General features: G+C 39.8%; 1 protein-coding gene across 1 annotated transcript in view; it reads right to left on the bottom strand.

The window, feature by feature from the left end:
- Window positions 1-2755: 2755 nt before the first annotated feature.
- LOC125016547 (collagen alpha-1(XXVIII) chain-like) overlaps window positions 2756-27825 on the bottom strand; it is a 50109-nt gene continuing 25039 nt past the window's right edge. Inside the window, exons 11-17 of the mRNA XM_047599089.1 lie at window positions 21389-21442; window positions 14315-14383; window positions 13246-13314; window positions 13059-13127; window positions 3726-3794; window positions 3557-3625; window positions 2756-3288 (exon numbers count right to left, since the gene is read on the bottom strand). Coding sequence (XP_047455045.1) covers window positions 3163-3288; window positions 3557-3625; window positions 3726-3794; window positions 13059-13127; window positions 13246-13314; window positions 14315-14383; window positions 21389-21442 — 525 coding nt within the window. The 3' untranslated portion in view covers window positions 2756-3162. The remainder of the gene's footprint in view (window positions 3289-3556; window positions 3626-3725; window positions 3795-13058; window positions 13128-13245; window positions 13315-14314; window positions 14384-21388; window positions 21443-27825) is intronic.

Genomic DNA, 27825 nt, shown 5'->3' on the forward strand with positions numbered 1-27825 from the left:
TAAAAACCATCTATGGATATGGCAAGAACAGTGGAAGGGGCTCAGAATGGTTTGACTGTGTTCCTGCCCCCTCCTCCACCAACCACCACAGCCCAGACCAAATAGCACACCTAAACCATATCCCATCCCTACCCCCCAGAACATTCCTGTCGCAAACAACACACCTCTCACCCCAGCCCCCACTTAACCCAACACTGGTCTCTTCACACCCTTCCCCCCAAGTTTTCCATAACCACAGACCAGGTGAGGAGTGAGCTATGGAGGGTAAAAGCAGGGTAAAAGCAGAGAAGTCAGGGCATCAGCTCCAGACTTCTCAAGGACTGTGCAGATCAACTCTGCAGGGTTTTTCTGCACATCTTCAACTTGAGCCTCAGTCTGGAGAGAGTTCTGCTCCTGTGGAAGACATTTTGTGTGGTCCTGGATCCCAAGTCTGGACATCCCAGTGAGCCGAATCACTTCAGGCCAGTAGCCCTCACCTCTTTCCTGATGGGAGGATCCTTGGAGAGGATCATCCTCGGTCACCTCCGTCGTCTGCTCTCTCCCCTCCTTTTCACCCTGTACACATCAGACTGGGAAACGTTCTGGAGTACAGGGAGGTCATCACGACCCGGGTCTCGATGTGAAAAGGTCGTTGAACCCGGGTCAACGACCCAGCAATCAACTCGGGATTTTATCGGATCATTTCGACGCAGCTTCGATATGAACAGGAATACTGACCGTGAACGGTCACACAAAGCAGCTGGGCTAGATGGTGTGTGCCCCTGGCTGCTGGAGGGCTGTTCAGCTCAACTGGCTGTGTCCCTCCAATGCATCTTCAACAGAAGTCTCCAGCTGGGAAGGATACCGGTTCTGTGGAAAACATCATGTCTCATGCCGGTCCCTAAAGTTAGACAGCCTGCTGAGATGACTGACCAGTGGCCTTCACCTCCCATCTGATGAAGACCCTAGAGAGACTGGTTCTTTGCCACCTGAGGCCTCAGGTGGAATATGCTCAGGACCCTCTTCACCCTCTTCGTTCTACCTGAACGAGTGGCCACAGTTTGTGAGATTGTAAAACGGGGTCTTGGAGACTGTCATGAGCAGCGCAGGGGCCCCCCAAGGGATGGTGCTGTTCCTCTTCACCCTGTACACGTCGAATTTTTGTTCTCTGTTATCTTGAGACTCTTGGACAAAACAATTTCCCTGTGGGGATCAACAAAGTGATCTTGAATCTTTCAGTGAGTGAGTTACTAGAGTCTTTCTACCTCTCTGTTGTAGTGAGTGCCCTGTACTTTGCTTAGAAGTACCAGCTAAAAAGACATCAGAAGGATTAACAAATTGATCAGAAAGGCTGAACATACGATTGGTAGGGAGCTGGAGACATTTGTCTCAGTGAGGGACAGGAGGACACTTAAACTGATTCAGCTCTCATAGTGAACACTACAGAAGTTCTCTCATACCAAACTCCAGCTTACAACAACTTGTCTTTCAGTGGATAACTCCATGTTATTCATGTGAATAATGTATATTTTTCCATCTCTATTTATTGTACATTTGTTTATATGTCAATTCTGTAAATATTCTGCTTACACTATCTTTTATTTTATTTTAGTCGATTTTTCTCGTATTTTATTTAGGTCTTAAATTTTTCTTATTTTATCTTTCTTTTTTCAACTGTGACACTATTGGTCACAGTAATCTACTACAGAGACTTGAAAGTGTGATCAAGATAACAGGAACTTCATTTGATTGGTTTGAATCATATCTGTCAGACAGATTTCAGTTTGTCCATGTACACAACAATTCTATGCATACCAAAGTAAGCTATGGAGTTCCTCAGGGTTCTTTGGTAGGACTAGTATTATTCACATTATACATGCTTCCCTTCCCTTAGGCAATATTATTAGAAAGCATGGTATAAACTTCCAGTGCTACGCAGATGATACCTAGTTATATTCATCCATGAAAACGGATGAAACTAATCAGCTGATTAATTTCCAAGCATGCCTTAAAGACACAAAGGCTTGGATGATCTGTAAATTTCTACTTTTAAACTCAGACAAAACAGAAGTCATTGTATTTAACTCTAAACATGTCAGAGATTCATTATCTAATGACTTGGTTTCGTTGGATGGCATTACCTTGGCCTCCAGTACTACTGTGAAATCATATTCTACAGTGAAAAACCTTGGTGTTATATTTGACCAGGATATGTCCTCTAATTCTCACATAAAGCAGGTGACCAGGACTGCTTTCTTTCACCTGTGTAATATCATCAAAATTAGGAACATCCTTTCTCAAAGTGATGCAGAAAAACTAGTTTGTGTTTTCTCTCTGTCCTCTCTGTTTCTACCTGTCTGGCCTTCGGCAGATGGGTCCCTCCATATGAGCTGGGTTCTGCTCAAGGTTCCTTCCTGTTAAAAGGGAGTTTTTCCTTGCCACTGTTTCCCTCAGGCTTGCTCTGGAGGTTGTAGCCTGTTTTTTGTAAAGCGTCTTGAGACAATTTATATTGTTATTGGCACTCTAAAAATGAAATTGAATTCAACTTAATTGAATATTTACAGGTACCTTCATAGTGTTTTAGGGAAGTTGTTACATACACAACGAGTGACACTACGAATTTGAGATTGCAAGCAAAATTTAAATCTGAATTTGAGACACCAAAATTAAGGTTTGTATAGAAAATTTCAAATAAACAGTGATTCCTAATCTTCTGATTAATTTCTGTTTTGGCTCTCCAAAATTAACCTGAATTGAATGTGAAATAAGTCTTCTATTACAAACCACCTACTGACAGTTAACCTTGTGAATGAAAGTGGTCACCCAATAACTGAAAGGTTGGCGATCTGATTCCACCCTAAACCTATATACAGTAAGCTATATAAAAGCCAGTATTATAGCTATATAAAATCAATTATTAATATAACTGCATGCAGCAATGAGGGGGTCCAAGCACATCGGCCAATCGGCCATAAGGCTAGACGAGAAGAAGAAAACGTAGAAAAAACAATGGGTTCCAGCAACTTCGCTGCTGGGACCCCAATAACACTAACAAAAACAATGGGGTTCCTTGCAGCTTCACTGCTTGGACCCCCAATAATAATAACACTAACAAAAACAATGGGGTTCCTGCAGCTTCGCTGCTTGGACCCCCCAATTACTGCCAATCGGATTAACTGCCAATTAACATCTCAGAGACAGCCAGGCTGTCAGTTGATGGGCATCCCACTTCTGTCTTACTTTAGGTCCTATTAATCCAACTCCTGGAGGTCCTCTGGGTCCTGCCGCACCAGTTGGGCCTTGGTCTCCCTGTGACAAAGAAGTTTCATTTAAAAATTAATCAGTGGAACAAGTGAAAGTCAAACCTCCTGCATTTCCTTTGCACACACATTCCACCAAAACATTAAACTTTTTCTGTTTCTATTTCGTAACTATTCTATTTTTATTTCAGATCCATGCTTTGTTGCAATTTTCCAAATAAAATTTGCGTAACATATGAAAAGTAACACCTTTATTTGCTTATGTGCTGTGAGAAAGTCGATTCTTCCAGTACACAGAATATTAATGCTAATTTTACCTTTTGTCCTTGAAGTCCTACACCAGGAGCACCTACTGGACCTTGAATACCTGGTGGCCCAAAACCGCCCTGGCAAAAACATTTGCGTGATATACAATAACGTTTAAAGACACAGGATGGATGATAAATCAGGAATGTTCATTTGAATAAAATTTTCAAGTGTTTTCACCTTGTCACCTTTAACCCCAACACCGGGAAGCCCACGATTGCCCTTTGGACCATCAAATCCTCGATCACCCTGAAACAAGACTGATGTATTTATGTAGATCTGCCTGAAATGCATACAATGTTTATGGTCATCCGCAGGTATTATGCGGAAAATGAAATGCACGAAAGGCCTGACAGAAACTTCAGAAGAGTAAGAATTCTTTAAACTGCAACACTCCAGCTGAATTAAGTGAATATGGGGAAATGGTCTTGTATTTATATAGCACTTTTCTATCTACTTTTGGACCTACTGTAAAGTACTCAAAATACTTTACAGTCACAGTGACACATCTACACATTTGCTCACACAAGCACAACTAATCACACAGTATGGTCAAGATCTGGGAGCAACTGGGGGCTCAGTGTCTTCCTCAAGGACAATTCGGCAGGTGGCATATTCTGGGGATTGAACTGCTAACCCTCTGGTTCACCCCTCATGGACAACCTATTCTAGTAATGGCATTCATGTAACTACAGTAGTGTGAAAAAGTGTTGCCCCCTTTCCTGATTTCTTATTTCTTTACATGTTTGTCACACTTAAATGTCAAATCACTGATTAAATAGTTAATGTTTGAGATTTGAAACATTTATCAGTGAAGATTGTGAAATCTGAGCGCAAACTCCCTCAACCAGCTCTTTTCATAATACACAGTCACAGACATAGTTAAGAAGAATATGACAATATTTATTCTACAGAAACAATCTCAATTTACAAATGACACCACTTTGATGAACAAATACTCATATACTACTCCTTCATTTATAATCTACTTCTACCAAGCAACAGAAATATAGTGTATACTATAGTTTAACAGAAGTGTGCGTGAGGACTTTAGGAAGTCCTAAAAGGACTCCCTTTGTTTGAATTAGCTGGCACTTTCCTGTGCTCAGACTGTAGTGTAACCATACAGGCCCCACTCAGGCTTGTAGGCCTAACAGTTGTCATCAGGCAAAAGGTGGGGTACACACTGGACAAACAACCATTCACACTCACTCATGGGCAATTTAGAATTACTAATCAACCCAACGAGAATGTCTTTGGAAGTAGGAGGAAACCACACAGACATGCCCAAACGGGACTCAAACCTGGACCTTCTTGCTGGGAGGCACCAGATTTATCCCCAGACCCAACAGGAGGGGGGAGGACTTCTCTGGACAGTCCATAATGGACAGGATTGTTTTGTTTCCTTTGCAGATTTCTGAGCCTAGGAACCCAAGTCATAAAACAGGCTTTTAAGCATATTCCAGTGCCAACAAACCAAGAATTCTGATGGACATGTTAATCCACATCCAGGTACCCCACAGATAAGAAACCAGACCTACAGGCGTCACTGGACATCTGGCGAGATACACATCATAAATAAATTAGAACTGCAGCACCTTTCTTTGACTAGAACGTGGAACAATGAAATGTACACTTGTAACCAAAAATACAATGTCATCTGATCATCTTCGTAGGCCTTATAATGACAAAGTTAGCCTTTGAATATTTTTATCTTAAGTTTCTACCAAGGAACCATACTGCCATCCAGAGGCTAGTTAAGGAAATATCTTTGGAATGTAATTCTACTGAGTAATACTGTGATAGCGTTTTAATAAGTTTATATTCTAAAAAGCCAGACTGGTTAGTAGCCCGAATATAATCTACCTTTTCTTTCTTCTTTCTTCTCCTTATTGTAGCTTACTATTAACCATTAACCATTTTGAGGAAAGTCGAAGAAATTAATGGATGTTTCTTACAATGAGTTTTCATACCGACATGATGTTTGATTGAAGGTGTCTGATTTCATATGTCTCATCTTAATTCTGGATAGGGTTGCAAAGGGGCGGAAAATTTCCGGTACATTTCCAGAAACTTTCCATGGGAAGTTAAGGTGGGGAATTTTGGAAATATTCCAAATTGGAAACTTTCCATGGGAATTATTGGGAATTAACTGTAAACTGGGGGTAATTTAAACAAACTGGATCATATCCAAACATAAATGTAATTACATTTGAGGTAGCTACCACTGCCATAATAAGCTAGCCTCTTAAATGGTCAATGAAATGAAAAATAGCTTATATTTAGCACCTATTTTTATTTGATATTTCCAAGTTAAACCTCAATACTATTATAGATCAAATATATTTACCCCATAATATTATCAAAACTTATTAGTCCGCACTCAATTGTGTGGCTTCAATAGTCTTGTGCTTTGGGCTTAAAAGTGTGCCCTCCAGGGTTCAAGAAAACATCTGTGCATGTGATGGAGGAATACACAGTGCATGTAAAGGGTGTGGCCTCAACAGCCCTCCAGTAAGCAGTGTGCATGTGACTGAGTGTACCTGAAGTAAATCTGGTTGTTTTAGCCAAGATTATGCTACAAGATATTTCCCCCAACTATATTTAAGTTCCATGTTGAGGGCCAACCTCCCATTTTGTAAATTTCAGATTTATTCACATTCATTTTCATTAATTTCCGTTTATTCCCATGAAAAGTTTCCAACTTTGAAAATTCCCGGAATTTTGCAACCCTAATTCTGAGCTTAACATTGTGAGAAGTACTACCATTATTTAATGCTCTTGAAATGAAAGCGCTCATACGTAAATCTTTCCAAATTTGCAAAGACCAGTTTCGCAGCAAAGGGGTACACCCTGGACGGAAGTGGTGTGATTAACTGGCTTCCCAGTTAGTTTTTGTCTTTGTGATACTTTTTACTTTTAACTTGACATTTTGTTTGTTTTTTTGTCCGCCTATTGGCATGTTTAAGTTTTATTCTTGAATTTTTCTCGCCATATTGAACATATGACTTTTTCTTTGGCATTCGCATGTATTAACACACTTATATTGGATTAAATCAGATTTTCCCTAGTTACATACATGTGAAAAGCCAGAGTTATTCAAGGAATGTTTAGACTAAACAATTAAACCAAAAACAGTTCGGCAAACAACACAATTAATTGTTACTTGTAGTCCTCTGCACAAATCCCAAATACGACTGGACAGTTCTCCTGAGACAGCCATTTGACAGTGACAGATTTGAGTATTCACTTATGTCCATCTTGAGATGAAGGTGTGCTATTATTTTCTCCATTACATATACATTTTCCACTCTCTCCTGCCACTGAGGTATAGTAGGAGGAAGCGATTTTAGCCATGAGGAAGTTATCATCCTTCTCACGCACGACTTTTTTAAAGTTCTAACTGAATTTGTTTTAACTGTCAAGACAGTCACACATTGATGATATTTTTGTAGATATGGTCAATCGGCCATCAAAGTATTTTTCAGTTTCATTATTGGCAACTACTTGTTTTATCACATGTCATCAGACTTTGTCACACGGCAACTTCAAGTGCCACTTTGTCTGCGCAACCCTGAGGAAGACCCTGGGTCAGGACCTGTCTATGAAAGTTCTCAGTCATCCAGGTCATGGCACTCTAACCCTGAGATCTGAGCTCACGAGGACAGCTTTGGTCACCCAGAGTGGTTCGGAGCGGCATCAGTGGCGTCCTCTGGACATGAGTAAACTCAACTTTGAGCAGAGTTGATGTGCTTGTGATATATCTAAACAAGCCTTAATCTTTAATTTAGGAAATTAGGTTCCGTTTGCGTCCTCATTTCTGTTCACACTAGTTTGTGGAGTATGCGAGCATATGCGGAGTGAGAGGACAGAAGAGCTGAGAGCTCCTGACTGCATGTCAAACAATTCTGCTAAATAACTGGAAAGGAAAATTATCCAAGTGGTGAAAATTTCCCAAGTACATCCTCGAGGTTCTGGCATTGGATGCAGACCCAAGGCAAGCAGAGATGCCAGGGCAGGCCAGCTACAACGGCAGATTTGATGAGATGTGCCAATGATTCACCTTTTGATTAAAACCATGGTGCTTAAGGAAGACGATTTCGAAAGAATGCATCACATTGGAGTATTCAGGAATAACGCAAAATACCCTCGGGCTATTAGATTCAAACTTCATTGTGTCAGAAGAAACTGGAAATCTTGAAAACAACCAGAGGGAGACAAGAAAGATGTAACTTCAGAGTGGTGACGGACATGTCAACCCAGCTCACAGGAGGATAAACAAACTTTGGTCAGAAAGAGAAAAACTGCATCAACTGGACCTTCAAAACCTTCATACATTATCCGGCAGTTCAGTGTGTGGAAAACGGGAAAGCTTTGGAAATTTAGAAGAAGCAAAAAAGGAGCTGAAATGCCAATACCCATCTCTTGTCTAAGATAAAAACCGGGAGGCACAGGCAAGGTTACGGTCAGTGTGTCATTTAATTTATAGCCTTTATAGATCTTCATGTAAGTGCCTAAAGTAATTTAAAGGATGGTAAAGTTCTGATAAACTGGCTAAAAATGTTTTTTTTTTTTTTTTTTAAAAATGCTTATGAATTGAAAGTATAAACGAAGTAAATATGGTGCCGGAAAGAGCGTCTGAACTTAAGGATTTAAGGGAGAAGTATAGTTTTATTTAAATATGGGCCTATGAAATATATAAATTTAAATGGACCATATTATAATTTTTTTTGTTCTGTTCTCAAAAACATTTGTAACATGCAGGTAGGAGTACTAATTAACAAGAGGAAGAGCAAATGGAAGAACATAATAAAGGCTTTGCCCTAACAGAAATTCAACCTGCAATTAATAATTTCCCTAATGAAAAAAAAAAAAAGAAGAAGCTCCTGGAATGGATGGCCTCCCAGTAGAATTTTAGTTAGATGTTGAAACGTGGCCAGATTTAAAAATTAATTTGATGGGTAGAATAAATCTTTTTAAAACAATGTGGCTGCCAAAGTATCTTTATATTTTCCAAACTAGTACTATTTCCCCACCTAAATGTTTCTTTAAGGAAGTGAATTGACTAATATCATTAATATCTTCATTCATTGGTCCAATAAAGCTCACAGATTAAAGAGGAGATTATTACATTACCCTAAGCATGAAGGAGGCTTAAACCTAACCAATTTGGAACTTTATTTCAATTCAGCTCAGATGTTTTATATCGAAAAAAAAAAAAAAAAGTATACATTTTATAATCAATAGTATCCTTAGTGTCTGGAAAAAAAAATAATGATTCCCAGACATACAAAGATTTAGAACAATTCATCAATAATGATTCAAAATACTAATTTGAACTGGGAGACATGGATAAAGGGTGGAACTAGTTGATGTTGTTAATCAAAATCAAATTTCCATGTCCTTCTTGCTCTGTTTCATGATGAAAGCCTACTAAAATGAAAATGGAGAGGATTGTAGCATCTACTCTCAGAAGGCCATTCAAGTTTTTTCATTAAACAAGTAGGTTACATGATGTTGGTTGTTTCACCCATTTCCCTCCATCATGTTTACTGACTTCAATAGCTTTGATTATTCACAAACATAACAAGACCAAGCCATGCTTAAACGCAATAAAAACTTATTTTATCATTGTAGTAAACAACAGTAAAACAGGAATATGTGACATTTTGTGGTCACGGACAATCCAAAATTCATTTTCCAACCTTCTCCTCTTAGTTCTCCTCGCAGTAGTCCATGCAGGGCTGCTGGCTGTTCGCTTTCATTTCCGAAGTACCAAATTCATGCTTCCGGTCTTCCAGAAGTGGGTAACATTGTGTGTGTGGCACTTCAAAGAGTCCGTATAGAACGCTTCCTTCAGGTAGTAGATCCGAAACGATTCAATGACTTGAAATCGATTCAGTAACTTTTTAGGCAAAATTAAACCAGTGTGATTGAAATAAATACCTACTCAGTGTTTCCTCTACATTCATTTAGGAGCGGCGGGCCGCAAACAGATAACTATCTTGCTCAGTATCACCTCGTTGGGGTTCTTAATCTACCGGTTACAGTCACTTTTTAAACTTCCTCAAGTGTCTTGATCTGCTCAGTTTATCAATAAAGAACGAGGTTATTATGGCCCAGAAGTTTAACACCACATGTCTGTTTCTATTTATTATCTCCTCTTTTGAGCGCTGATGTTCTCACTACAGGCTGGTCTGATGACAATATTACATGATGGTTGTGACCGACGCTGCATGTTAAATTATCCGACGTTTCATCGAGTTGTTTTCTTTTTGCTCAGGTCACTGTGTCACTGGTGAGACGAAGCGGAGAGGCAAGAAGATGTGAAGGCCAATGTTAGCATTAGCATATACATTAACGGTGTTCTCGGTACATAAACCTAATTTGTAAATTTTGTTTGTCCAGTTTTACAGTATTTCTGAAGTACATACTCTAAGCGGATCCTCTGTGCTTAATCCAATGCGTTATTTCCTAGTATCGATACAATCGATTGATTATCTTTTAAATCGATATTAGATTGATGTATGCTGCCCAGGAGGCCAACTTGCTGAGCACAGATTGTCCAATTGTTTTGCAGCAAACTTGAAACAAACTTCCACATGCTTTTTCTTCAGAAATGGAGTCTTGCGTAGTGAGTGTGCGTACAGGCCATGGCCATTGAGCGTATTGCTTATTGTTTTCTTTGAAACAATTGTACCCGCTAATTCCAAGTCTTGGTTGTTGGACAACTCTTCTGATAATTCTTTTCACTTCTCTGTCAGAAATCTTGAAGGGAGCACCTGGTTGTGGCCGGTTTATGGTCGAATGATGTTCTTTCCACTTCTGGAATATGGTCCCAACAGTGCTCACTCGAACATTCAGAAGTTCGGAAATCCTTCTGTAACCAATGCCATTAGAATGTTTTGCAACGATAAGGTCGTGAAGGTCTTCAGAGAGTTCTTTGCTTTTACATATCATGAGATGTTCCTTGTGTGACACCTTGGTAATGACACACCTTTTTATCGGCCATCAGTTTGGACTGAACCAGCTGATATTCATTTGCACTGACTAGGGGCAGGATGGCTTTCTAATCACCAATAGATTTAAGCTGTTGTCTTGGCTTTCCATGCCTTTCTTCACCTGCCTTTCTGCGTGTGTTCAACACTTTTTGCTTCTGTTATTTTACATTATTACACGTAACTTAATTTCTGAACTTATTTGTTTTGGTTTCTTTCTATGTATGGATTACCTGGGTTGTTACCTAGACCTGGTGAAACTTCCATGTCAACAGCACCTTTAGAAATATGTTTACTATGAAAAATACTTATACTTTTTTACCCGCTGTATTATAGTAGAGATAGGATTCATAAATTTGACAGCAGCTCCTCTGATAAATGTTTAAAATGTGGCATGCAGAGTGACTCCCTCATACATGCTTTTTGGTTTTGTGAAAAGTTTGGGAGAGCACTGAAACATGGATCTCCAAAATGTGTAATTGTAAAATTCTATTATCTCCAGATATATGTCTATTTCAAAATATTGAGGAAATAAAATACCCTACTGGGTGGCAAATCCTTTTTTCATCATTAGTTTATAAGAAACTTATTTTACAATATTGGGAAAAAAGACGCTCCGTCACTTTGGAGTGGAAAACATTATTGAAATACTACTTGAGCATTAAAAGGACAATGTCAGAGGACTGCAATAAGGCAACATCATAAATTGGAAATCAATTTAGGATGCTTTGTAACACGAGTATAGCCGCAAATACAATATAATATAACACAATATAATGCAGTTAAATATATTAAACACATTGGCAGCTTTACACAGGGGCCAACAAGGGCCAGTGCCCCTGTAAAATTGCTCCTGGCCCCTGTTGTGGCCCCTGTGCTGAACGGATAATAGATTTATTAATTTCTTATAGTGACATGCGCTGGCTCGAAGATCAGAACTAATGCGACGGAGCGTTTTACACAGACTCCTTGAAATGCTACACACAGAGTGTTACCCGCTTCTGAAAGACCAGCAGCGTGAATTTGGAGGTTTGGATGAGTTTGGAGGCCTAGGTTGGAAAATGATTCAATTTTCGTAACATAAGTGACGAAATTACAACACATTTGTTTTTACTGTTGTTCACTAAAATGTTAAAATCCATTTTTATTGCGCTAAATCACGGCATGTCTTGTTATGTTTGTGAATAATCAAAGCTATTGAAGTCAGTAAACATGATGTCACGCTTGGGAAATGGGTGAAATAACCAACAGCATGTAGCCTATTTGTTTAATGAAAAACTTGAACGTCCTTCTGAGAGTAGATGTTACAATCATCTCTATTTTCTTTTTAATAAGCTATCATCATGAAATGGAGCAAGAAGGACATTACGTCCTTTTTTGTTTTTTCTTTCTATTTTTCCTCTTTACTGTGCATAAAGACAGAGTGAGATGATGAGTGTGATTTAGATAGTGTCTCCTCTGCGTGTAGCTAAATGCTTAGATAAAAAAAAGTGTCATTGTGCAGATAAAAGCTTTATTTCATGCATAAAGAGAACTCTTATTTATTAAGACAAAGAATGTTTGTGTTATTGTATTAATACGCAATGAATTTTGTTTTGGATTTAAATAAAGTAGAGAATGTCTCACCATTAGTTTGTGACCTCAAGCTGAAGTGAACTTGGCTTCAGCAGCACAACAATGATCCATAATACACTTGCAAGTTTACCTGTGAATGCCTGAAGAAAAAAAAAGAGAGTGTCCTAACATGAACTCTAATTCAATGCTCTGGCATGACCTTAAAAAAGCGGTTCATCCTGAAAAGCTCTCCAAAGTGGCTGAATTACGAGATGAGTGGGCCAAAATCATTCCACAGCACTGTAAAAGACTCAGTCATCACAAACGCTTGATTGCAGATGTTGCTGCTAAGGTTGGTCCAACCAGTTTTTAGGTTGAGGGGGCAATCACTTTTTCACACAGGGCCATGTAGATTTGGATTTTGTTTTCATTAAAAACAAAAACCTTAATTTAAAACTGCTTTTTGTGTTAACTTGTATTACCTTTGGCTAATTTGATGATCTGAAACATTTAAGTTTGACAAACATACAAAAAAAGAAAGAAATCAGGAAGGGGGTCAAAACTTTTTCACACCACTATGAGATACACATGCCAAGTCCTGTTTTATTGCGTATACATATGATGTTAATGGTTTGTATATCAGTGCCATCACAACGATCATTTTGAGAGGTGTTGTGAATACGGACAACTCATAATTTCGCTGAGGGGACCAAAATGGCTGAAGCAGGCTCTGACAACAGCACACCTTCAGAGACCTATGTCTCAGCATGTCAGAGCTGTTTCCCTCAGACCAACTACAAATGTCAGAAATGCTAATATATGTATTTGTCCTCCACAATTTTAAATGAATGAAACATTTAGTGAAATTTAAGAATAAGACTGTATCAAAATAATATTTAAATTTGACATTTGTGTTATGACATATGGCTCAGTTTTAGGCTTATACATGATCATTACTAACCTTTGGTCCTGCAAACCCTTCCCCAGGAGATCCAGTGTTTCCTTGTCTACCAAGAGGTCCTGGAGGTCCCTGGAACCAACATGACTTTTCATTAAAAATCTATATATAAAGATAATACAAGATAGCCCAAACGGTCATACTGTATACAGTGTTATAATATAGTCCCTGTGATGGTTTTGATTATTACCTGTAGTCCTGGTTCTCCCTTCCCAATTGGACCAATGGGACCTGGTTTTCCCTGAATGCCCCTTTCACCCTGTAAGGAGTCAACCATTTTAAAACACCATCCTACGTGTTCGCAGACTTACTGGAAGTTTAGTCTCACACTATGAAGTCAGTGTGGCTCAACTAGGCCACAAAATTAAGCTCAGTTCACAAGCCCAGCTACTTCAGGTGAATGACACAGATGCTGCATCTACTGGTAAATCACATTCAGAGTGTCTTATTTTAGTCGTGTTAATATGCCTGCTTTTGCTGTTTCTTCTGTAAGCTCCATCCCGAGTTCCTCTCTTTATGTCTTTCCATGTACACACCACCTAAAATAATTTACTGCTAATGCAATAAGTTATTTAACAAAAGTTTTCACCTGTTTCCCCAGTCACCAGTTTTAACCAGTAAAGTATTCGGGCACCGTGTGGTGTTTCCGGCATGTGATCGCAATTTAAAAAAAGATTGACATTTAGAAAAAAAAAAAAAAATGTTGATGCGGGATATTGTCTGAAATAGTAATTTCAGGTCACCTACCAATGGAATGAGAGTAACGTAGCTTTCCCTCTGACTCACTAGCCATTCAGAAGTAGGGTGGGGGTGGGTCTTGGAAAGCTGGTTGAGATTCAGCTGATGCCACATTCATAACAACTTGGGAAAAAATTACCTCTGAGTTGTCAAACTAATAAATCACTGCTTCAAAATAAATAAATAAAAAATAGCTGCTGTACATATTGTATTGTTAAGCAAACGGTTGGTGACAATATACCATACTCTATTTTATCTCTTCCTAGTTAACCTGTAACATGAACACTATGTTATCAGAAGTCTGATACTTCCAGGTTGAAATGCGGAATTTGTGAGTTTTGTGAGCCAGCGTTTTTTCATCGAAGTCACTGTTGTCAGAAAGACTGACAGTACATTTATGGAGCAAGAAGAATGTGTCTTAACTGCAAACAAAGGACTTAAAAATAGTAATAGTAATAATAATAATAATATTTAAATAAGTTGTGTTGTGTTTTCACATTTGTTCTAATTCTAAGTGTCACCTTGGCTCCAGGGAATCCAATACCAGTTTCTCCTGATGCCCCTGGTGGTCCACTGGGCCCTCTGTCTCCCTGTGATGAGAAAAGAAGTTTATTGTTATAAATAAATTACCATTTGTCAGCTCCATGATTGATCAAACTTGGATAGACAGGTGGGTTGTAGTAGTTTTTATTAGTTATGGGTAGATATTTTAAAGGGGACGGGTGGAAAGACAAATTGCCAAAAATATTTTTTCTAATGTATAAGGCCCAAATTCTCATTAATGTTCTTCTTTTTTTAAAAAAAAGCTTTATATTTTTCAGATGTTATGATAAATGACCTTGCTTACCTATTTGTACTCAAAGGGCTTTTACTGTGATAGACGCATCTACCCATTCACTCACACAATCACACAGCAGTGGGAGCAACTTGGTGTCTTCAGTGTCTTGCTGAAGGACACTTCGGCATGTGGCACATTCCAGGAATTGAACCGCTAGCCCTCTGCTTCTAGACAGAAACTGCACCTTCCCTTGTCAAGACTGGGAAGTGATCCACTTGATCATAGCAGGCATCAGCCACTGGTCTTGGGGTTGTTGGTCTTTAGATTCATGTAGTAGGACTGCGCACATCCACTTCTCTTCCACCGGAGGGCCTTTCCTTTTCCTTTCCAGAACAGACAAGTACATCCGCAATGTCTAGCTTGAACATCTTGAGATTTTTGTGCTTTGGCACAATGCATTCGGAACATGGTGATCCATCCTCCATAGTAGGGATGGGTTCCCAACCAAGTCAAAGTTCTTTAACAGCACCATGGTCTGTGCAGAATATGCTCTTGCCACTATATGTCAGGAAATCATAAACAATGTCAAAAACAACTGCTTGAGCAGAGATCTTAATACTCCCACAGTGAGGTCTGATTGGAAGATATTGCCAGAGGGACCCTGCCTTTCTGCACTTGTAGGGGACTATCATTTCATCTATTAAGAACTAGTTCTCACTTTCAATTTCCAGACATTTCTTTCTCATGTGCTCCAGCACTGGTGAAATCTTGCAGAGCCAGACCTGCTGACAACATCCTGCTCCTTAACACCAGCAAAATCAAGGAGCTCATTGCAGAATTCAGGAAGGAGAGAAGAAGCATGCATGATCCTATCCATATGAACCGGATAACCATCGAGCGTGTCTCCAACTTCTTGCGGACCCACATTTCAGTGGACCTGTGGGCCAGCAAGCCCACAAGTCACTGAATCTTCTCCACCTCAGTGCAATAATAAAACAGCAGGAGACCTTTACAGCATACAAGTCACATCAGAAACAATGTTAAGCTGTCCAAAATGCTGATTCAACATTGCAGGATGTACAGTGGTTAATGATGCTGGCTACCATATGGAACATCTGGACCCTGGTCAAAAACACTCAAAAAGTATTTTTTCATAGTGCAGTATTGCTTGTTTTAGGTTCAGTATGTGAATATTCTCAGCTAAAGCTACATGATTAAAGTTATTTCATTTTTTTTAGATATATATTTCCCAGAAGTTGCACTTTTTTATTTCACTTATTTTGCATGAGAACACCAACTGATTCTGTTAAAAATGACTGTTAGTGAAATGTTGTGATTGTCATGTCCGCTTTATGATTAATGCTTGAAGGAGTGACTGAATAGAGCAACACTTGGCAGCTAATTGAGGGTAAAAGGAAATAGTTTCCTCTCTTGCATTGCCACTTGCTTGCACTTGTTTTTTTGTGCATGTTTTCATACTGTGATATCATATTCTATAGTGAAAAACCTTGGTGTTATATTTGACCAGGATATGTCCTTTTATTCTCACATAAAGCAGGTGACCAGGACTGCTTTCTTTCACCTTCGTAATATCATCAAAATTAGGAAAATCCTTTCTCAGAGTGATGCGGAAAAACTAGTCCATGCATTTGTGTCTTCATTACTGTCTCTCATTACTGTCTGGCTGTCCAAATAGCTCTTTTAAAGGCCTCCAATTGATTCAAAACGCTGCAGCAAGAGCACTGACAGGAATTAGCAAGAGAGATCATATTACTCCAGTATTAGCTTCTTTTCACTGGCTCCCTATAAAGTCTAGAATTGAATTTAAAATCCTCCTCCTTACAAACAAGGCCTTGAAAGGCCTAGCTTCATCATAACTGAAAGACCTCATAGAACCATATTGTCCCAACAGATCACTACGATCTTAAATTTCAGGTCACCAGGCAGACACCGTCTCTACGTTTAAGGTCAGGCTTAAGACTTTTCTTTTTGACAAAGCTTATAGTGCTGGCTTAACTATCCCTTAGTTATGCTGCTATAGGCCTAAGCTGCAGGGGGACGATGCACTGAGGACATGTCCTCTCCTCTTTCTTCTCTGTCTCCTGTCCTCTAATCTCTTACAATTTGTTTTCTATTTCTAACCACTGTGTCCCACTCTCTCCCTTCCCTTCCCCTCACCCTCCATCTTCTTGTGAGGGTCTCTGGTCTGGAGTGCTGAATATCTGACCTGTGGAGTTCTAAGCTACATCTGCTGCTGTGGCCTCATCAACCAGCCCAGTCTTCATGGTCTGGAGTGCTGTGTATCAGACCTGTGGAGCTCCATAAACTATATCTGACCCAGTCTTCATGGCCTCCTCCAGTTGTCCACTCCTACCTAGATTACCTACCTACCTACCTAGAATTCACCTACCTGTCCATGATTCCTGTTATACTCACAAACTGTCACATAAGATTATCAGCTGTGTGCCATATTACTAGATCCTATGTGTTTCCTTCAGCTTGATGTATGTGTCTATGACAGAAGTTTGTTTATCTTGTTATAGAGGCAATGCAACGCGATGCCTCTATATTGTTATTGCTCGCGTTTATTCTTTTTAAACTTCTTCTGTAACTTTTTCGGTGCGCTACTTGTCCCAGAGTTCTGGAGCAAAATGGACAATGTTATATCAAAACCGAGCGTGCAAGCGACCAACATTCCGCCCATCTGCTCCCATGTTAAAAAGAGATCAGATTTGGGGTGAAAAACGGCAACACGAGGTGTTCTCTCTCTCATCACAGCAGCCATAGTTTTCACCGTACGTGCGTGGAACCAGCATTAAATCGAAAGAGGACCCTCGTCTGACGCTCACAATGCGTTCATTTTCCCCGTACGACCTATCGTTGGGGAGTTATGAATGTAAAGTTCTTATCTAAGTGAGGGGTAGCTATATATGAAGTTCTTATGTAAGCTGTGAGAGAGCAGGGGAGGGGCCGTAACCATGGTTACAAAACCCACACAGCTCACAGCAATGGAGGAGGAGGGAGGATCTCATAGTGACAGCATTATATAGGGAGGAGGGTCTAATTAACAGCAGGTGTGTACCTGCTCATCATGTTTGCTGCAGTACTTAAGGAGGGGGGATTTCATCAACACAACAGCTGTGTACCTGCTGGCCATCACGACGTAACACCAAGTCACTCACGCCGCCAAATCATCATGACCACCTTAGACATGGACGGAGAAGGAGGAGGCCAAATCTCACTCCACAGACACTCAACTGTAGCTTATAACGTGCTCCTTCCACACACCCAACTGCGCAGCCAACCCTGACCTCACATTCGAATAAGTCTGCCAAAACATTATGACCACTCAAACGGTTACAGCAGTACAGTGGGGCGGGAACCGTTATTAACGCGACACTGGTCTGTCTGTCAACACAATGCTGGGTCTCAGACAATGCCAAAACATTATGACCACTCAGGCCCTTACAGCAGTATTCATATTGATAGCATTATATAAGGAGGTTTGTCTAATTAACAGCAAGTGTGTACCTGCTCAATATGGTTGCTCACTGCTGAGTCACTCAGGTGGCCATATTATTAGGAACACCTTACACATCCATTGTAATGAAGAAGGGCAGATCTGACATTTGCAGCAGTACCTAAGGAGGGAGGCTTTCATTAACACAACAGCTGTGTACCTGCTCAATATCGCTGCTCACTGTTGAGTCATCCAGGTGGCCAAATTATTAGGAACACCTTACAGTGAAGAATCTGACATTTGCAGCAGTACCTAAGGAGGGAGGCTTTCATCAACACAACAGCTGTGTACCTATTGGCCATCACGACAGAACACTAAGTCACTCACACCGCCAAATCATTATGACCACCTTAGACATGGACAGAGAAGGACAAGGAGGCCAGATTTCACTCCACAGACATCCCACTGTAGCATACGACCACCTGCGCCTAACGCACTCCCAAATATGCAGCCAACACTGACCGCACATTCAAATAAATCTGTCAAAACATTATGACCACTCTGGCCATTGCAGCAGTACAATAGGGTGCGGACGCTTATTAACGCGCCACTTGTGGCCCAGCAGCAGTTCTGTTCTGGGTCTCACACAACCTGCCAACAGATTATGACTACCTCATGCCAACACCAGTACGCAGTTACAGCAGCGACCCTGTAAACCCATGCAGCCGCAGCATTGCCTCGTTCAAAATTTCCCCTTGGGAATTTTCTAGTTTGCCCTGTTTCTCTTGTTTGTTTTCTCGCTGTCCTCTCTGTTTCTACCTGTCTGGCCTTCGGCAGATGGGTCCCTCAATATGAGCTGGGTTCTGCTCAAGGTTTCTTCCTGTTAAAAGGGAGTTTTTCCTTGCCACCATCGCCCTCAGTCTTGCTCTGGAGGTGCAGGCTGGTTTTTGTGAAGCGTCTTGAGACAATTTGTATTGTTATTGGCGCTATATAAATAAAATTGAATTGAATTGAATTACATTATTCTGAAAAACTGGTGAACAAATTAAACAGCGGAAGATAAATGACTAAAATCCATCTACGCACCATGAGTCATAATAAAGCTGCATCATTATTGTGTTGGAAATCTCTCTGGAAATTTTTTGGCAAACACTACTTTGAGCTTCCTGAGGTGTTTACCCAGAGAAAGATGCCTGTATCTACAGGCAACATTATCAGTGAAAGGGAGTAAGTGGCCTTATCTTAAAGGAGCTCAGATTCATCGCCTAAGAAACCACATCAGCTTGTTAATTGGCACCAATGCCTCCAAGTTGATGAAAACTTGGGAGATGGTTAACAATTATGGATATGGACCATATGCTCTCAAAACCTTATTTGGCCGGGTAATAAATGGTACAATACAAGGAAACAATGACAAGCAAAGTGGGAGTAGTTACCCTATAGTCATTAGACTTGGACTTGGCAGACTTTGGCGATCCACGAGGTAAATTACTCTGTCGCCGTACCTTCATTGAACATAAAAGCCATCATGTCTGAGTTGCAAGGGGCTGGGGCGAACCCCAGAACGATGAGGACAAACCCCAGAACAATGAGGACAAACTGTCGTGTCCAAGCTGCAAGGACCCGTGTTGGACCCCAGAATAACGAGGAATACCCGATCGCTTAACGAAGACTCTCCTCTAGACATACGCTTGGATCCTCCACACGCACTGCTCTGTATCTGCTGTGAGCTTGGCTCTTAACGAGATGCCATCTTGGCTTGGCAGAAGCGGTGCTGCTTGTGTTGCCATCTTGGCCACGCGACTCCTTCGCCATCTTGGTCACGTCACTCCTGTGACGTCGCCATTCTCTCTCTTTCTCCTTTCCCCCTTTACACACACAAGGACACACACACACAGATCTACACACATCACTAATGGTATTGCTATTACATGTGTGTTGCCAGTTGTAGTCAGTAACTTAATTTACTTTTTAGCATTAATAATTGAATAATAATAGTTTTTTGGTAAGACATATTATTGTAAAATAATCATTGCTTGTAATAAATCTTTTTCAGAATCAGAATCAGAATTACTTTATTGATCCCAGGGGGAAATTACTTTTCGTTACAGCAGCTCCTACCCAAAGTGTACCAGTATTAAGAACAAAGAGCAATGTAGGCAATAAGAATAAGTAAGAGAATGCAAAAAATATAAGAAATATATATATTTATAACAATATGTACAAGTGTAAGTGAACCTGTTGCTGGATTCATTATCAGTGTTCGAACGCAGACTTCAAACCCTTTTTGAGACTGTATCTTTTTTTTTTTTTTTAACATTCGGGCCTTTTTTCAGAAAAACGCCTATTTAGGACATACCCAAAGTAAATTGAATGCTGTTCATAAATAGTTTGGAGCTCATGCATGATCTTGGTCTCTTTTGAAAGCTAAGACTCTGAAGTTTCTGTGTTCCCTCTATCAAGGGTAATTCTGACAGGTAATCATCCATAGATTCTCATCACTCCCATGATTAGCTTGATACCAGCAAATGACCTGAGCTCATCTGCAGTGATACTGGCTCCAATTTGTTGACAGAGCTGGACTTTGAGCTATACTTACTAACCCCATGAGTGTGTAATATATTGGTGTAGACACAGATGGGCCATTAGTTCCAGGTATTATATTAATCCTTGAACATTTTTGTTTTCACAAAATTGTACACATACTCACAAGATGTTTATAGACAATCCCAAATGTTAAAAATCCCAAAGTGCATTATATTTAAGAAAAATGTTGAACACTATAAAGTAAATTGGAATGGCTTATTATTTGTTTATGGACAGGTTAAACAAATAAGGAAGGACCTGTGGGAAGAATTTTCTTCTGCCAACCAATGGTTAATTGAAAAGTATATCATTTTTCATCAAGGTTATTTGTTAGCTAGCACATATACATATTATCATGGTTACCAGTTCAGGCACACTAGTAATTCTGTAATGATCTGATTGTGATATCCTATTAAAATGTTTATCTTCCCCTACAGCATGTTAATTACTGAGCTTTAAATGGAGTATAAGGTGAAACCTGCCTGGTGAACAAAATAATTATATTTTTGCTTGTTTAAATTATTATTTTTTGTTTTTTGAATTAGTCCAATCAATTTCTCAGGTGCTTTAAATAAGCTCAAAGTCTAAATGAAAAATGCCCTGGTCTATCAGAAATCCACAAAAACATGATATTCTTTTATTGGTGGTTAACGTGTCTTTCTTCTTGCATTAAGCTTCTTTTATAATTTTACTTTAAAGACACTGGGAAAGCAGACAATAACATGAAATACCTCAAAAATTCAATGCATGTTAGGTCTTGGAGAAACTTACTTTAGGTCCGGGTAGGCCCTCAGGGCCCAAGTCTCCTGGTAGTCCTACTGCACCCTGAAAAACAAATACATGTACACCTTTTAGCGGTTTACACATAGAGATTAATTATGTAAATGTCCTTTCTGTCTTCCAGACTAGACTATACTGTTGGCCTCAAGCAGAGTTTTTCTTTGCCATGATCGCCTAATGTTTGCTTTGCGATTTTCAGGCCAGGTTTTGTAGAGTCTTGAGAAATTTTGTATTGTTATTGTAGCTACCTAAAATTTAATTCAGTACAATGTAATCAAACTTACTATTTCCTTTGCTGACAAAAGAGCATAAAACTATTATCTATGAGTTTTAAGAGAATGCCGCATGTGACTTGACAGATTAGCAGCCAAAACCAACGACCAATACAACAAGATTAACAGCAACAATCATGGCTTTGTAATGTTTAATTCTCAGACCTGGCTCACAAAATAACATGGTTATACTGACACTGTGCCAATGGCACAGAGGAGGAAACGTGGCAGCCAGATTAATGCACAAATCCCATGGTACAAAGTCTGTTCCTGCAAAAGAATAATATCCTGCAAGCTTGGATTCACATGTTCAAATTTGCTGCACTGGTATCAGGATTACCCATAATCAAATTTTCACATTCCATTAGTGCAGAGACGAATAAAAAAATTCCACCGCAATTTTTCAACTTGAAGGGAGACTATACTGTCTGATGGCGACGTATTGGAATGTAGCTCAGAGTGGAAGTAAGACACATTTATTTATAACCACAACATCTTGAAAGAAACTAACAAGAAAATGATTTAATTGTTTTCTATAAAAGTGAAATTTTACAGTGAATCGCTCAAGGAGGTTTTTCCATTAATACCTCCATATTAAATCAGATAAACTTATCTTTATTAACAGGATATGTGCCTCAGCCTTTTAAAACTGCTGTAATTAAACCTTAACTTAAAAAACCTACTCTTTTGTGCCCAAGAACAGATGCACTGATCCTTGGAGATTTTATAACCCTCGCACCAAGAAATATTCCTTCTTTTCTCAGATGCATCAACCTTTTTCTCGGAATGATTATTATTTCATTGAGGCTAAACTTATTCCCAAAGTACTGTCTGTCCACAACCCCAGTACTCAACACCTTGGAGGTTCAATATATTACTGCTCTCAGATGATAAGTTCACCGAATTTGTTGCATCTAAAATTGATGACTATATCTCTATAACTCAAAATGATACAGAACCAGTTTGATGTTCACTGTTATGGGAATCATTAAAAGCATACTTGTGGGGACAAATCATATCTTACTCCACCAATTTGAATAAGTCCCGTAAAGCCAAATTACAAGAACTCTCCATTAATATTACCAATTTGGACCAGCAGCTCACTACGTGTTTACAGACTGAATTTGATCTCACCACCACTAATGATGCAGAGCGACTTCTCTTACGATCACTCTCCACATATTATGAATATGGTGACAAGGCAAGACGGCTCATGGCTCATCAACTACTTCACCAGGTAGCCTCACGTATGATCTCTCAGATAAAAGACTCGTCGGGCTCATTGCATAAGGATCCCACCGCTGATAATTCTGTTTTCCACTCATTATTTTCTTTTTTATATAAGTCTAAATCTTCACCTGACACCACTGAAATGAATTCATTCTTTGATACTCTCAATTTTCCTGTGATAAGCTCAGATGCTGCTAAAAAAAAGTTGATTCACTATTAAGAGTAGAAGAGATCACTCTCGCTATGATAAGCATGCAAAATAACAAAGCTCCTGGCCCAGATGGACTTCCAGTTTCCAATTTTTTAAGAGATTTTAGGATAAACTGTCCCCTTTACTGCATGCTGTTTATAAGGAATCACTGGAACATGGCATTCTCCCTCCCACTTTAAGGCAAGCCTCCATAAGTCTCCTCTTAAAAAAAGATGAGGATCCAGATCTCTGCAGCTCTTGTAGACCTCTCTCATTAATAAATGTGGATGCTTGCTAAAGCTTTGGCCTATTGTCTGGAAAACATTGTACCAACTATTGTCTCTCATGAGCAAGCTGGATTTGTCAAGGGGCAGCAGTTATTTATTTTTTTTTATTTTTTTTTTTTTGTTATTTTTTTAATATTATTTACTCTAAAACTACCACGATTGCTTATGGTGTGGAAAGGCTCCCAGGATCCGCAAATCCACACTTCAGAGATGTAAACTCAATGGTGGACTGACGCTTCCAAATTTCCAACTGTATTATTAGGAGGCACATATCCCCAAAAATTCTTTTTGGTTTAAATCAATGAACCTACCATTGTTCAACTTGGAGGCACAGTCGTGTGTTTCATCCTCCTTTACTGCTTTGCCTACCTATTTCATTCAACCTCTCTGGCTTTACAGATAATCAAGTGGTTCACTCCACACTTAAAATTTGGTATCAGTTCAGGACGCACTTCAAATTTAACTCAGCATCTACTTTAGCTCCTTTCGTGAAGAACCATTTATTTCGTCCTCCGTTTACAGATTCAACCTTTCTCTCTTGGCATGACAAAGGCCTGAAATGTTTTAAAGACCTTTATAAGGATGATTTTTTTGCAGCAGCAGCAGGAGCAGCTTTACCGACCTCTCAGGAGAATTTCATCTCCCACATTCTCATCTGTTTCGATACTTTCAAATTAGACACTGCGCTGAAGCTTTGTTTCCAAATTTCCCCTTCTCACCGCCGACTTAACAGTGGGAGGTGCTTTTGAACCACAATCCATTTCAAAAATCACTCATCTCTAAAGTTTATAATGAGCTTCTGTCTTTTGATTGCTCACCAGTTAGTAAAGTCTAGGATCTAAACTTTGAGAATGACTGGTGGGATGCTGCTCTTAAGAAAATTCACACAAGCTCATTCTGCACTCGTCTCACACTTATACAGTTTAAAGTACTGTTTAGAGTCCATTTTTCTAAACCTCAACTGTCGCAAAACTATACCAGTATTGCCAACAAATGCGACAAATGTCAGGCTTCACCCTGCAATTTAACCTATATGTTCTACCCTTGCCTGCTACTCTCTTGCTTCTGGTTGAATTACTTTGATACCATGTCAAAGATACTTTCTTTCTCCCCCCATGTGACCATATTTGGGCTCCCAGACGACCATAACCAGTTTACTTCTAATCAATTAGATATTTTAGCCTTTACTTCTTTGGTGGCAAGACGCCACCTCCTTCTGCACTGGAAGTCGACGAAAGCTCCCTCCAGTACTCAGTGAGTACAAGATCAGATATTCAGTGAAAGGTAACTCCAGTCCCTGCCCTCTGATTGACAGAACCCCCTCCTTCTCCCCCTTTTTTCTCTGTCTTTTCCCCCTTTATTTTTTTTTCTGTTATTTGTTTTGTATTGTTATTATTTGATTTGTGTATTGTATTGTTTGCACGACCACATTCCTGTGGTCCACAAATTAAGAAAAATATCCTAAGAGGTAGATTGTGTGCCTTGTTCTTGGTTCACCAGGAGGAATAGTGTTTTTTTATGTTGTTGATGTTCATATTTTGTTGTTTGTTATGCAGGGATGGTGTGATACCCAATGTGGGTTTGAAGTTGACTGCTGTTCTGACATGCATGACCTTCTAATAAAAAACATTAAAAAAAAAAAAAAAAAACTACTCTTGATCCAGATTTTTTAGCCAACTATAGGCCTTCCTTTTATTTCTAAAGTTTTAGAAAGTGTGGTTGCCAGTCAGTTGTGTGGTCATATAAACAGGAATGGTTTGTTTGAAGAATTTCAGTCAGGTTTTAGAGTTCATCATAGTAGACTACAGAGACGTCTCTGGTTAAAGTTACCAATGATCTCCTCGTGGCTTCAGACGATGGACTTGTCTCTATACTTGTCGTGCTAGATCTTAGTGCTGAATTTGACACTATTGATCACAGTATTCTACTACAGAGACTTGAAAGTGTGATCAAGATTCTCACGCTCAGTGTTTTGTGTTAGAACAAATTTTATTCACATTATACATGCTTCCTGTTGGGTTTAAAGGGGTTAATAAGGCCTTAAGCCTGTCTATCAACTTGGGAAGAATTAAGTAGCATGTTACTTACGCTATCTCACCATATCAATCGTTGTCTTTCGCTTCACTACACCTTGCTCACAGACTAGGACACATTACACCAAAATTTCTCACACCCTGGAGACCAGATAAAGCCAATCGGCTACACATAGAAACTCACTGACACATGAGAGGCAGTACTCCTCCCCATTGTCTTACGGGCGGGGTCTAGGTAGAATAAGATCACTGTACGTCCCTGAAGTGAGGCTTTTGGTTCTTTTTACCCCTAAGGTGAACTGGCCAAAGCCTCAGCGCTGAAATCAATATCTATTCTCTGTGTACAAAATAAATATCCAAAACGTGAGAAATTGTCGCGTGATTTGTGCGTAGATGAACTACCCTTTCCAACCGGTATAAAGATCCTGGGCTGAAGGAGAGGAAAAACATCCCTCCTTCACAAACTGGGGGCTCGTCCGGGATACCAGGAAAGGAATGTAGTTACACTGGAGGAGCATCTCTTACAGTCAGCGGCCGCAACTAAGTAAAAGGTGAGCAGAAAACCTCTTAACAAATTTCTGCATGTCTTATGAGACATCTCGTGGCTGTGAGAGCATGATTCAACAGTAGTCCTGTTTGTAAGAATAAAACACAGAGAATACGTACGGATTAGTCTACCAGAGAAGGGTTTAGAAGGTCCCCTCATCCAGATAGTCAGGCTGGATATTGCCTGATTGGCTGGATGTAAAAGCTGCCCTCTGAGTTTATGAGAAAAGGCTAGAAAAGAAGAGAAAAGAAGATAAGAAAGAAGATAAGATAAGAAAAAGGGCCGACCGCGCAGTTTAAAGGCCGGAGGGGTCTGATCAGCCCCCAAAAAGGACCACCGACTAGGAGTTTAGGGTTTAGAAGGTCCCCTTTGTCTAAATATTTAGGCTTGTAGATCGCCTATGTATTCAGAGAATAGAAGCTGCCACTCCGAACGCCTTGTAGACCAGACTAGGAGTTAGGGTTTAAAAGGTCTCCCTTTGTCGGAATGTCTAGGCTTGTAGATCGCCTAGGTATTCAGACAAATAAAGCTACCACTCTGAGTGTCTGAGTAGATAATACTAAACGAGTTAGGGTTTAAATGGTCTCCCTTTGTCGGAATATCTAGGCTTGTAGATCGCCTAGGTATTCAGTCAACAAAAGCTACCACTCTGAGGGTCTTGAGTAGATGAGACTAGGAGTTAGGGTTTAAAATGCCTCACTTTGTTTGAATACTTAGGCATGTGGATCCTCTGGGTGTTCAAAGAAAAAAAGCTGCCACTCCGAGTGCTCAAGTAGAACAGACTAGGAGTTAGGGTTTAAAAGGTCCCCCTTTGTCTGAATATTTAGGCAGTGGATCCCCTGGATATTCAGAGAATAAAAGCTACCACTCCGATGTCTGAGTAGATAGACAGATTACTTCATTCATCCCCGAAGGGAAATGAGGTAAGGGAGTAGGAATAGGAGAAGTACAGGAGAAGAATTTAGAGGTCTCTCATTCAGACAATTCGGGCCCGATATTGCCTGTGTGTCTGAGTGTAAAAGACACCCTCTGAGGTAATAGAATAAAAAAAATAAGAAATCATTATAAAATAGCAGAAATAGGGAGAGATAAAAGAGCCTAGGTGCTTTATGTAGGTATTAAAAATGTATCTTTTGCTTTTACTGTTGTGAGTGAGATCTGCAGAGCACGCCGAAGCAGCGGGTGGACGGAAACCTAACGGTGATAACATAAGTCCACTGTCCGTTGAAGTAAGCTGTTCAAGGGTCTAAATAAGTTCTGGTGTCGTGACCAGGTCCTTACGTGAACGGTAACTTGGGCTGAGAACTCCGGACATAGCGTGCCATACCTCTCAGCTAGCCAGATTGTGTGAATGAGAACACAGTATGAGTGATTCAGACACAGCTGAACCAGGGACTTTAGGAGCCCATATAAAGAAAAGGAGGGACAGAATAAAACGATCTTTCCCGGAAAAGAGAGCTTAAAGATTTTGAAAAATGGTGCAGAGACGTAACAACAGATGGTCTGTTCGGTGGCTTAGGGGGGCCCCCCCACTGACAACCACTCTATACAGGAACTCTCTAAAATATAAAAACCAAACAAAAACAATTGATTCAGCTGATGACACAATTTGAAAAAGCGGGAAGGTTATCAAAGGGAAAGAAAGAAAAACAAAAGGTAAAGATTGAAGATCATATACATTTACAAGCATGCATTTTTAGCAGTTGCTTTTCTAGCCACAATAACATACCAGTGCAAGCAGTCCAGACCAGAGAAAAGCAGGAAGATAAGGACGGACTAACAATGACAACTGCCGCGACAACTGGTGAGATATACACCAACATACACCAACATACATGCTGTATCCACGTGACTTGACCCAAGATACAG

The sequence above is a fragment of the Mugil cephalus genome, chromosome 11 (assembly GCF_022458985.1).
Source record: "Mugil cephalus isolate CIBA_MC_2020 chromosome 11, CIBA_Mcephalus_1.1, whole genome shotgun sequence".
NCBI classification, from domain to species: Eukaryota; Metazoa; Chordata; class Actinopteri; order Mugiliformes; family Mugilidae; genus Mugil; species Mugil cephalus.